Source organism: Silene latifolia, chromosome Y, assembly GCF_048544455.1.
Source record: "Silene latifolia isolate original U9 population chromosome Y, ASM4854445v1, whole genome shotgun sequence".
In the NCBI taxonomy this organism is placed as follows: domain Eukaryota; kingdom Viridiplantae; phylum Streptophyta; class Magnoliopsida; order Caryophyllales; family Caryophyllaceae; genus Silene; species Silene latifolia.
In genome coordinates, this window is record NC_133538.1 from 420,248,414 (window position 1) to 420,261,253 (window position 12,840).

The following is a 12,840-nucleotide window of genomic DNA, read 5'->3' on the forward strand; positions in this document are numbered from 1 at the left end:
GGATTAGGCGGAACCGCTTCGCGGAGCCGCCTAATCCAACCCTAAACCCTTTTCCTTAAACAAAACAAATCGTATAACAAATTGTATAACACTCATTATCTTTGTAAAACTTAGGAAATATGCTCCTAAAACGGGACATACAATGGTCCTAAAACAATATTTATTCTTTGTATAAAATGTTGTAAGTCTTTGTATAAAATGTTATCTATGATGTAGGAAAATCGAATGACTTTTTCTTTGTGACATGTTATTGCCACAAAGAACACACAATTCTACTTTTTATTTTTATTTGTGACATATTATTGTCACAAAGAACATAAAATCCTACTAATTATTGCTAAGGTCACAATGTTACTGTAACATCATAACAGTATCAAACTTTTTTCTTTTTAGCTGCTTTCTTAGCAGCTACATCAGCTATGCGAAGGGGGCATGTTCTCCTGTCGTGGGTAACTCTTTCTTTGCAGTATGCACATAGCCTCTTTGGCTTGGCTGCTTTTTCAATGGCATGTTGTTTAGCTGAGTTCAATCTTTTTCCGCTGCCCTTGTTGCGTGCTTGTTCCGGAGGGTGGATAGTGACTTCGACGACGAGCAGCAGCAACAAAGATCTCCATCTCTTGGTCTTTTGTAAGCGGTTCAATACATAACTTCTGCCGGAACTCAACTAGGAAGGATGCTAACTCTTCCGTGTGTTCAGTAGGTAAAGTTTTGAGAACACCAACTATCTGACGGAACTCTGACCATACGTTGCACAAATGACTGTTATCAGACGTAGCCATATATGAATCCTCAATGACATTCTCATTCGAATCAAGCCTGGAAGTAAAACATCATGTTACTGTTTATCATGGTGACAATGTTAATGTAAAACAATTACTGTAACAAGTCAAAACTGTCACTGTAATAATGTTTTCGAATCAAACCTGTTCGCTGCGTGTGTGTTATTTAGCCAACGATCTACAATGTACTTGCTTGGTATTCGCCCAATTCCTTTGCCCTTGTACAACCACAGAATATGCCTGCAGAGTAATCCAATTCTTTCGAACAGTTTACACTCGCATACTGCATCTGTGCTTCTAAGGTCCAACCTCACCTTGAAAATTCTGTCTGTCTCAGCATCGATTACATGAATTATGCGCACATGCTCCTCCTTCTCAAAGTCATCAACACCACATGAATCGGCAGCCATTACTTCTTCTTGAAACACCTTGAACACAGCATGTGTGTATATAATAGCGCCATGCTTTTCTATAGGTAATTTTGTCTTAAGCTCAGGGAATGAGTGGTCGCTGTTATAATCATCGCACCTTCGTGTATAGCATTGCTGGTCCATAGCAGTTTGGAACCTGGTGTTAATGCAACAAGGATTCGGCAACAAATTATTTATGTAACAATGAAACAATGGTACTGTAACATACACTGTTCCCGGGTACTGTAAGGAATGAAAAAGAGTTGTTTACCTCATCCAAAATTCGACCAGTGTACCAAAGTGATTCTCATAGCGCTTGAAAAACGAATTTGTACTTTCTGATCGCTGTGTTGTTCTTAATATGCAGCCCAAGGCAAGGTCACGATGGTAGGCAGGAATCCAATGGTGTCTGTCGTCGAACATTGTAGTCAACCAATCATTATCTTCCAGCTCGAAATCTGAAATGACCTTCTGCCACTTCTCTTCGAACTCCGACGGCTCCATATCAGGGTCCCAAACAACAGCGTTGAAGCGAGCAAGGAAGTCCGTGTCTCTGCAGAGTCTTTGAACCAACTTTGTTCGTGATCTTTTGTGTAATATGCCACATACAATAACGATGCCTAGCTGTCTTGAAAACGAAGGAAAGCCTCATTGTATGCCAGTCATAATGAAACAAAAAAGTCGAACGTGATATTGACCAGTGATAGGGAAAGAGCAAGTGAGTAAATTTAAGTAAGTCTGTTACAGTAACATTGTCACACTATTACCTTCTTTATGCCAGGGCATTGATCCGTGATCATGAACTGCGGCTCTTTTTGTAATACTCCGTATTTATAAGTCTTGGGGTACTCTATCGAGTAGGCCTTACTCTGTCGAGTAAGGGTAAGTGGCGTTTTAGAAAAGTTTCTGACCTGTTGGGTACTCGATCGAGTAGCTGGGGCACTCGATCGAGTAAGGGGGTACTCGATCGAGTACCTTGGGTACTCAATCGAGTGTCCGGTTTTACGGGGAGTTTTCTCGGGTTTTGTTAATTATGCGATTAAGGTATTTAAGCTTCGTCGTCGTTATTCTAAATCACTTTTACAAAACCTAAATTACTGTTTAAGAGAGAAAGCAAACAAGTTCATCTTCTTAATCGCATTCTTAGCAATTCCCGAGTGCGGACGGTCGATTCTTGTCGTTGATTATACCGTTGAGTTCCTTGCGTCGAGGGTAAGATCTATGTACCCTTTTATTGTCTTTCCTTTGATTTGGTTAAACCCTAATTTAGAGATTGGGGGTTTTATGTGTAGTATGTGATTTGGTAGCCTCTATGTGTTGTATGATAGGAGGAGGGTTCATAGAAGAGGCTTTTTGACTCAGCAGTAGAGACCGTCTGATTGTGTGCATACCAGGTAGGATTTCCTACTCAGTATTAGTCCCATAATGGGATATTGGTTGATGTGTTGTGATTGGTTGTTTGATATAATAATTGTCTTTGTAATTGTGGTTGTGATCATTGTTGATGGTTCGCGGGCGTGGCCTCGGCCCGAGTGGGGTCACTTGCGGGAGTGGCTTCACGCCCTAGTTTCGCCTTCTGTGGAACCCGCCACAGAAGGGATGTGCACATTAATGGACAGGGTTCTCACTATGTGGAGCGGGGATTTGGTGGGTACGGCTGCGGTCCCCCATCGCTGGCAGGTCCGGTCCAAAGGGACAGTCGGTATTGAGATGATGGGAATTGGTTGGTTGTGTGTGTGTGTGTGTGATTAAGTTCATCTGTTTATCTCATCATTGTTGTTTATATTAATTGTGTGATTAGTCTTCGACCCGGTGTTGTTTTGTAAACTGCGGTGATCCATTCGGGGATGGTGAGCGAGATATTGAGCGGTATTGAGATGAGTACTGGGATAGCCGGGATGCCACGACATGATGATAGGAGTCTTCCATTTGTAGCTTATTAGTTATTTACATTTCGATTAGAACATCGTTTGAGAACATGTATCGTACTTTTGGTTTGGTTTTGAGGATTGTAACTATTCGCTAAATTATTTATAATAAACATTGTTTCTTCATTGTTGTTTGATTATCATTGCCTCGGGTAACCGAGATGGTAATGTCTTCATACCTGAGTGGTCCTGGTAAGGCACTTGGAGTATGGGGGTGTTACAAATGGTATCAGAGCGACGATCCTGAAACCTGTAACCAATGAACCTAATGAACATAGGGAGTCAATTAAAATGAACCCGGGGTAAAAGTTGTAGGAGCTAATGCAATGGCTTGGGAGACGTCCTAAAGTCGCGGGGTCGCCCTACAACTTTGAACCGGTCACGTGGGGGAAGTGTTTGTCGAGTCGTATGTGTGTTTGGTTAACTTGTGTAAGAATGTGATGAAATGTGTTAATTGTTGGATGTTCGAAGTTGAAGGTTGAGAATGTTAAAGGTTAATGAAATATGTGGAAACTGTTGATGGAATGATAGCATGTTGAATGTTTTACAACGTGGCATTTAATAACATGATGAAATGATCTCGTAGATAGTAGAAAAGATGCGTAGCATGTCTATTATGATATAATGTGGTTTATAAAGTTTAGCATGTTAGCATATGACGTAACATGCGGGTAGCTTTTATGAATTGGCATGACTCGATCGAGTGGGACTGACTCGATCGGGTGGGTTTTTGACGGTTTGAGTCCAGAATCGTGTTTTTTTGGGTACTCGATCGAGTAACTAGGGGTACTCGATCGAGTAGGGGGTCACTCGATCTAGCTACTCGGTCGAGTAGGTAAGAGATCGAAGGTCCGTTAGGGTCGATGTTTGGGTACTCGATCGAGTATGTTGGGCACTCGATCGAGTAGCCCGTTACTCGATCGAGTGTGTTTGGGAACTCGATCGAGTAGGTCCTGGGTGGCGTGTTTTCGTGTTTTGAAGTTTAGTACGTGTGTTCATATCTACCCTTTCTTATATATGTATAGTTTCAAGATGCCGCCCAAGAAGACCGCTTTGTATGCGAGAGCTGAGCTTATGACCATGGATGACATCGTTAAGATGTTAGAGCACCAGGATGCTCTTACTGAGACCCTAAAGAAAGTGAATGAGGATAAGAATAAGGATAAGGAGAAGGAGGTTGACCATTCTAAAATCAGCCTCTACATTGCGAGGTTTAACCCGAAAGAGTACAAGGGAGTTGGGGAGCCTAATCTTCTTGATAGTTGGCTGAGAGAGATGGAGAACATATTAGACTTGGTTCACTGTCCTGATGAGATGAGGGTGGAACAGGCTGCGTTCTATCTGAGGGAGGCAAAATGGCAAGTGGTGGGATTCAGTGAAAGTGAGTGCTAAGGAGATATATACAAACCAAGGCTTGCCTGCTATACCTTGGGAGGAGTTTCGTAGGGTCGTGAGGAAGGAGTTTGTACCGAACATGTGAGGAGTAAGTTGAGAGAAGAGTTTGATGGTTTTAAGATGACCGCCGAGATGTCCGTGGGTGAGTACTACAGTGTTCAATGAGAAGTCTAGGTATCTTTGAGGATATGGGTTTGAGTGAGCGAGAATCGGCATTGAGGTTTGAGAGGGGGTTGACCCCTAAGATTATGGATAAGTTACCCGTGGGAGTCCTTACTGATGTTAAGGAAGCTTATGAGAGGGCGGGGAGAGCTGAGAGGTTGGTGGAGATGGCTCAGGAGAGGTTAGGTGGTGAGAAGAGGAAGTCTGAGAGCGAGGGTGGTTGTAATACTCCGTATTTATATGTCTTGGGGTACTCTATCGAGTAGCCTTACTCTGTCGAGTAAGGGCAAGTTGCGAAATAAAATAGTTTCTGACATGTTGGGTACTCGATCGAGTAGCTGGGGTACTCGATCGAGTAAGGGGTACTCGATCGAGTACCTTGGGTACTCGATCGAGTGTCCTTTTTGGGGGAGTTTTCTCGGGTTTTGTTAATTATGCGATTAAGGTATTTAAACATAATCGTCATTGTTTTAAATCACTTTTACAAAACCTAAAACCCTGTTTAAGAGAGAAAGCAACCATTCATCTTCCTAATCGCATTCTTAGCAATTCCGGAGTTCGACGGTCGGTTCTTGTCGTAATTCGTATTGTTGAGTTCCTTGCGTCGAGGGTAAGCTTTTAACATAATTTTTATAATGCTTTGTTAAGATTGGTTAAACCCTAATTTAGAGATTGGGGTTTTGTGTGTAGTATGTGATGTGTAGCCTATATGTGTTATATGATAGGAGGAGGGTTCGTAGAAGAGGCTTTTTGACTCACCGTAGATACCGTCTGCTTGTTGTGCTTTCCGGGTAGGATTTCCTACTCGCATTAGTCCCATAATGGGATATTGGTGATGTCTTGTATTTGGTTGTTTGATATAATGATTGTCTTTGTGTTTGTGGTTGTGATTGTTGTTGATGGTTCTCGAGATGCGTTCTCGGCTGAGTGGGGTCACTTGCGGGAGTGACTTCACGCCCTAGTTTCGCCCTTCGTGGAACCCGCCACGGAAGGGGATGTGCACATTAATGGACAGGGTTATCGCTCGGTATGATGAGCGGGGCTTCGGTGGGAACGGTGCGTCCCCCATCGGCAGGTGGTCCAAAGGGACGATCGATATTGAGATGATGGGAGTTGGTGGTGTGTGTGTGTGTGTGTGTGACAGATTCAAAATTGTCTGTTTATCTTATTATTGTTATCTATATTGATTGTGTGATTAGTACGACCCTTGTTGTTTTGTAAACCTGCGGTGATCCATTCGGGGATGGTGAGCAGATATTGAGCAGGTATTGAGATGAGTACTGGGATAGCTGGGATGCCACGACATGATGATAGGAGTCTTCCGCTGTAGCCTTTAGTTTATTTACTTTTCAGTTAGACAGTCGTTTGAGAATAATGTATCGCACTTTTAGTTGGTTTCGTGGATTGTAACTATTCGTTAAACTATTTATAATAAACGTTGTTTCGTTATTGTTGTTTGATTATCATTGCCTCGGGTAACCGAGATGGTAATGTCTTCATACCTGAGTGGTCCTGGTAAGGCACTTGGAGTATGGGGGTGTTACAAATGGTATCAGAGCGACGATCCTGAAACCTGTAACCAATGAACTTAATGAACATAGGGAGTCAATTAAAATGAACCCGGGGTAAAAGTTGTAGGAGCTAGTGCAAAGGCTTGGGAGACGTCCTAAAGTCGCAGGGGTCGCCCTACAACTTTGAACCGGTCACATGGGGGAAGTGTTTGTCGAGTTGTATGTGTGTTTGGTTAACTTGTTTATAAATGTGATGGAATATGTTGATTGTTGGATGTTCGAATTGGAAGTTGAGGAGGTGAAAGAAAAGTGATGATATATATAGAAACTGTTGATGAGATGATAGCATGTTGAATGTTTTACAACGTGGCAATTAATAGCATGATTGTTATGATATAATATGTGATTTATAAAGTTAGCATGTTAGCATATGACGTAATATGCGGGTAGCTCTTACGAATTAGGGTTACTCGATCGAGTGGGACTGACTCGATCGGGTGGGTTTTGGCGATTTTGAGTCCAGAATCGAGTTTTGGGGCACTCGATCGAGTAACTAGGGGTACTCGATCGAGTAGGGGTCACTCGATCGAGTAGCCTAGATACTCGATCTAGTAGGAAAGAGATCGAAAGGTCCGTTTGGTTCGGAGTTTGGGTACTCGATCGAGTACGTGGGGCACTCGATCGAGTAGCCCGTTACTCGATCGAGTGTGTTTGGGAACTCGATCGAGTGGGTTCTGGGCATCGTGTTTTCGTGTTTTGAGGTTTAGTACGTGTGTTTATGTTTACCCCTTTCTTATATAGCTTCAAGATGCCGCCCAAGAGAACTGCTTTGTACGCGAGAGCTGAGCTTATGACCGTGGATGACATCGTTAAGATGTTAGAGCACCAGGATGCTCTTACTGAGACCCTGAAGAGAGTGAATGAGGACAAGGATAAGAATAAGGAGAAGGAGGTTGATCATTCTAAAATCAGCCTCTATATTGCGAGGTTTAACCCGAAAGAGTACAAGGGGGTTGGGGAACCTAACCTTCTTGATAGTTGGCTGAGAGAGATGGAGAACATCTTAGACTTGGTTCATTGTCCCGATGAGATGAGGGTGGAACAGGCTGCGTTCTATCTGAGGGAGGCAGCAGGCAAGTGGTGGGATTCAGTGAAGGTGAGTGCTAAGGAGATATACACCAACCAAGGCTTACCTGCTATACCTTGGGAGGAGTTTCGTAGGGCTGTGAGGAAGGAGTTCGTACCGGAGCATGTAAGGAGTAAGTTGAGGGAAGAGTTCGATATGTTTAAGATGACCGCTGAGATGTCTGTGGCCGAGTACTACAGACAGTTCAATGAGAAGTCCAGGTATGCTGAGGATATGGGTTTGAGTGAGGAAAACCTGGCATTGAGGTTTGAGAGAGGGTTGACTACCACGATTATGGATAAGTTACCCGTGGGAATCCTTACCGATGTTAAGGAAGCTTATGAGAGGGCTGGAAGAGCGGAGAGGTTGGTGGAGATGGCTCAGGAGAGGTCTGGTGGTGAGAAGAGGAAGTCTGAGAGCGAGGGTGGTGGCCAATCGAATCACAAAAAGGCAACCACAATCGGGCCTAAAGGATTTTCTTCTCGGGTCGTGTTCGATCTTTGGGGCTTCCTTTGGGCGTGGCCGTGGAAGTGTGAGTAATAGTTGGGGAGTGATCTGCTTTGGTTGTGGTGGTGTAGGCCACAAGAGACATGAGTGCACGAGTGCACCGGGATCTTTTCAGAGACCTGCACAGAGCATCGCGAGCAACAGACTCCACCGGATCATGGTTAAACCGGGAAGTCGAGTTACCAGTGGGAGGCAACCGCAATGGCGGTAATTCTTATCAGAAGACACCGACGAACAACAACAACAATCAAGGGTCGGGTGCTAAGCCGACCGCATCGCCAAGATCTTGTCCAGGGAGGTGGACAGAAGACCAGTGGCAAGTTATTCATGATGGAGAAGAAGGCAGCTGAGGAAGATGCGCACGTTATCACCGGTACATTCCTTGTTAATGGTATTCCTACGTTTGTTTTGTTTGATTCGGGGGCTTCTCAGTCGTTTGTGTCTTCGAGTCATGTAAAACAGTTGGGTTTGAGAGTATATGAGTCTGTTAGTGAGCAAGTTTTCATACCTTCGGGTGAGTATGTATCGTGTGGGAGGTTGTTTAGAGATGTATCTTTGATAGTTGGGCAAGTTGATTTCCCTGTAGACTTGCTAGAGTTTCCTTTTAACGGTTTTGAGATGATAGTTGGGATGGATTGGTTAGGAAAGTATAAAGCTAAGATAGACTGTCATCAAAAGAAAGTGTCCTTACGAGGTCCTAAGGGTGTTAGTGTGTCTTATCGTGGGTTTCTAGTCAAACCCAAAGTTAAGTTGATTGCAGCTGTCACCTTGAAGTCTTATCTGAGGAAGGGATGTCCGTTGATCTTGTGTCATGTGAGAGATGACCTGGATAGAGAGTCCGACAACTTGATGAGATACCGGTGGTGGGAGAGTTTGCGAGATGTTTTTCCGAGAGGAGATTCCGGGGTTGCCACCGAAGAGGGAGATAGACTTCACCGTTGAGTTGAAGCCGTGGGACGGGCCAATCCCTAAGGCACCGTACCGTATGGGTCCTAAGGAGATGGAGGAGCTTAGGAAGCAGTTGGATGATTTGATAGAGAAGGGATACATTAGACCAAGCGTATCGCCTTGGGAGCACCGATTACTTCGTGAAGAAGAAAGATGGGAGCTTGAGGCTGTGCATAGATTACAGGGAGCCGAACCGTGTGACGATAAAGAACAAGTATCCTTTGCCAAGGATAGATGACCTGTTTGATCGTTGAGCGGTGCAAAGCCTTTTCTAAGATTGATTTGAGGTCGGGGTATCATCAGGTGAAGATTAGAGAGATGGATATACCAAAGACAGCTTTCACGTCAAGGTATGGCCATTATGAGTATGTGGTGATGTCGTTTGGGTTGTCTAATGCGCCGGCAGTTGTTTATGGATTTGATGAATAGAATCTTGACGCTTCTTGGACCAGGTTTGTAGTAGTGTTTATCGATGATATCTTAGTCTACTCTAAGACTAAGGAGGAGCATGAGGAGCATCCGAGGATCGTGTTGCAGACTTTGAGGGATCATGAGTTGTATGCTAAGTTGTCCAAGTGTGAGTTCTCGGTTAGAGAAAGTTGCTTTTCCGGGGCATGTAATCTCGAAAGATGGGGTAGTCAGTGGATCCGGCGAAGATTGAAGCAAAGACAAAGTGGGAAGCACCAAAGAATGTTGAGGTTAGAAGTTTCTTGGGTTTAGTCGGATACTACGGACGGTTCGTGAAAGATTTCTCCAAGATAGCTAGACCGATGACAGCGTTGATGAGGAAAGAGAACAAGTTTCGTTGGGATGAGAGTTGTGAGACGGCGTTCCAAACATTAAAGGAGCGTTTGACCACAGCTCCTGTCCTCGCATTGCCTGAAGGGAGCGAGAATTTTGAGGTTTATACAGATGCCTCGAAGAATGGGCTGGGATGTGTGTTGATGCAGAATGGTAAAGTGATTGCCTATGCTTATAGGCAGTTGAAGCCTTATGAGGAGAACTACCCTACTCATGATCTGGAGTTGGGTGCAGTGGTGTTTGCTCTCAAGATTTGGAGACATTACCTTTATGGAGCAATCTTTAAGGTATTTTCTGATCACAAGAGTCTTAAGTACATCTTCACGCAGAAGGAGTTGAACATTAGACAGAGGAGGTGGATGGAGCTGATTGGCGATTACGACATGGAAATCATCTACCATGAAGGGAAGGCCAATGTTGTTGCTGATGCTTTGAGTAGGAAGAGTGTACATTCCTTGTGTACAGCTTTATCTTTGATGAGGTTGAGGGATGAGGTAGCGAGTTTTGGGATACATATGATGCGAAAGGAGATGCCATGGGTGATATGACAAAGACATCCGGAGTTTTATGATGACATTCGGGATAAGCGTGCTTTGGATCCTAAGATAGTTGAGTGGAGAGTCGGAGTAGAGAAAGGACAAAGTGTCCGGTTTTCTATTCATACAGATGGTAGTTTGAGGTTTGATGGTAGGTGGTGTGTTCCTAATGATGAGGAGTTGAGAAAGACGATCATGATAGAGGCGCATTGCACACCATATTCAGTTCATCCAGGTGGAGACAAGCTATACAAGGATTTGAAGAAAACGTTTTGGTGGCCTGGGATGAAGAAAGAGACAGCTGAGTTTGTGTCCCGTTGTTTGACATGCCAGAGTTAAAGGGGAACAGAGAAGACCACAAGGTAAGATTCAGTCTTTAGAGGTGCCTGAGTGGAAGTGGGAATCCATTTCCATGGATTTCATTGTGGGTTTGCCTAAGAGTCAACAAGGTAACAACATGATTTGGGTGATAGTGGATCATCTGACCAAGTCAGCTCACTTTGTTCCAATGAAAGATACATGGACTAAGGCACAATTGGCTATGGCCTATCGAAAGAACGTGCTTAAGTTACATGGAGTCCCTAAGGACATAGTGTCCGACAGAGATGCGAGGTTTATATCAAGGTTTTGGAAGGAGTTGCAGAATCGTTGGGAAATGACTTTGAAGATGAGTACAACATTTCATCCTGCGACAGATGGGCAGACTGAGAGAACAATCAAGACTCTTGAGGATATGTTGCGAGCTTGTGTGATGGATTTTGGTGGTAGCTGGGAGCAGAGGTTGGACTTGATAGAGTTTTCTTACAACAACACTATCACACCAAGATAGGTATGGCACCGTTTGAGGTTTTGTATGGGAGGAGGTGTAGGAGTCCAATCTGTTGGGACGATAGTCTTTGAGGAAAGTTTTTTTAGGACCAGATATGGTGCATGAGATGGTGGAACAGATTAAGATGATCGAAACGGATGCGAGCGGCCAGGATCGACAAAAGAGTTATGCAGATCTACATCGTCGGGACATAGAGTTTCAAGATGGGGACAAGATTCTTCTGAAAGTGTCTCCGATGCGCGGAGTTATGAGATTTGGGAAGAAAGGCAAGCTAAGTCAGAAGTTTATAGGGCCTTATGAGATCTTAGAGCGAGTTGGGGAAGTTGCTTATCGTTTGGCTTTACCACCAAGCGTTGGAGAGAGTGCATAATGTGTTTCATGTATCGCAGTGCGAAGTATGTGAGCGACCCGTCACATGTGTTGGAGGCAGAGAGCTTAGAGCTAGATGAGTCCTTATCATATCTTGAGGTGCCTAAGCAGATTCTAGACCGAAAGGTTAGAAAGACCAGGAGTGGTGAGACGGTTTTGCTTAAGATCCTTTGGTCTAACCACGAGACCGAGGAAGCTACATGGGAGCCAGAGGAAGCTATGAAAGAGCGTTACCCTTTCCTCTTTGATCAGGTATGTATGGTTACGAGGACGTAACCTTGTTTCTTTTAGGGAGTAGGAGATGATCGCGAGCAGTTTTTAAGAGTTTTATAACCCTTTTATATGTTGTGTCGGTATGTTTGTCGGGATGAGTTGGGTTAGTATCATGTTTTACGTTGAATTATGTTTGACCTTCGAGTCGGGAAGCTTATGGGAGTACCTTTGTTTAGTAGTGGTTTGAACTTCGGGGACGAAGTTCCTTTTAAGGAGGGAAGACTGTAATACTCCGTATTTATATGTCTTGGGGTACTCTATCGAGTAGCCCTTACTCTGTCGAGTAAGGGCAAGTTGCGAAATAAAATAGTTTCTGACCTGTTGGGTACTCGATCGAGTAGCTGGGGTACTCGATCGAGTAAGGGGGTACTCGATCGAGTACCTTGGGTACTCGATCGAGTGTCCGGTTTTACGGGGAGTTTTCTCGGGTTTTGTTAATTATGCGATTAAGGTATTTAAACATAATCGTCATTGTTTTAAATCACTTTTACAAAACCTAAAACCCTGTTTAAGAGAGAAAGCAACCAGTTCATCTTCCTAATCGCATTCTTAGCAATTCCGGAGTTCGACGGTCGGTTCTTGTCGTAATTCGTATCGTTGAGTTCCTTGCGTCGAGGGTAAGCTTTTAACATAATTTTTATAATGCTTTGTTAAGATTGGTTAAACCCTAATTTAGAGATTGGGGGTTTTGTGTATAGTATGTGATGTGTAGCCTATATGTGTTATATGATAGGAGGAGGGTTCGTAGAAGAGGCTTTTTGACTCAAATTTGTAGATACCGTCTCGCTTGTTGTGCTTTCCGGTAGGATTTCCTACTCGCATTAGTCCCATAATGGGATATTGGTGATGTCTTGTATTTGGTTGTTTGATATAATGATTGTCCTGTGTTTGTGGTTGTGATTGTTGTTGATGGTTCTCAAGATGCGTTCTCGAGTGAGTGGGGTCACTTGCGGAGTGACTTCACGCCCTAGTTTCGCCCTTCGTGGAACCCGCCACGGAAGGGGATGTGCACATTAATGGACGGGTTATCGCTCGGTATGATGAGCGGGGGTTTAGGTGGGAACGGTTGCGGTCCCCACGGCAAAAATGGGTCTAGTGGACAAATCGATATTGAGATGATAGGAGTTGGTGGTGTGTGTGTGTGTGTGTGTGTGTGTGTGTGTGACAATTCAAATTGTCTGTTTATCTTATTATTGTTATCTATATTGATTGTGTGATTAGTACTGACCCGGTGTTGTTTTGTAAACTGCGGTGATCCATTCGGGA

General features: G+C 43.9%; 1 protein-coding gene across 1 annotated transcript; it reads right to left on the bottom strand.

The window, feature by feature from the left end:
• Positions 1 to 515: 515 nt before the first annotated feature.
• On the bottom strand, positions 516 to 1,733 carry LOC141632436 (protein FAR-RED IMPAIRED RESPONSE 1-like). Its single transcript, XM_074444981.1, has 3 exons — positions 1,461 to 1,733; positions 924 to 1,346; positions 516 to 816 (listed from the first exon to the last, which is right to left on the bottom strand). The coding sequence occupies exons 1-3, from the start codon at positions 1,691 to 1,693 to the stop codon at positions 516 to 518; spliced, it is 957 nt and encodes a 318-aa protein (XP_074301082.1). The 5' UTR covers positions 1,694 to 1,733.
• Positions 1,734 to 12,840: the final 11,107 nt, after the last annotated feature.

What these genes read in the sequence shown, in the direction of transcription:
- LOC141632436 (XM_074444981.1), bottom strand. Translation starts at nt 1,693, where the DNA reads ATGGAGCCGTCGGAGTTCGAAGAGAAGTGGCAGAAGGTCATTTCAGAT. An exon ending in CTGGTCGAATTTTGGATGAG is followed by an intron (nt 1,347 to 1,460) that starts GTAAACAACTCT and finishes CATTAACACCAG; the next exon opens with GTTCCAAACTGCTATGGACC. An exon ending in AACACACACGCAGCGAACAG is followed by an intron (nt 817 to 923) that starts GTTTGATTCGAA and finishes TTTTACTTCCAG; the next exon opens with GCTTGATTCGAATGAGAATG.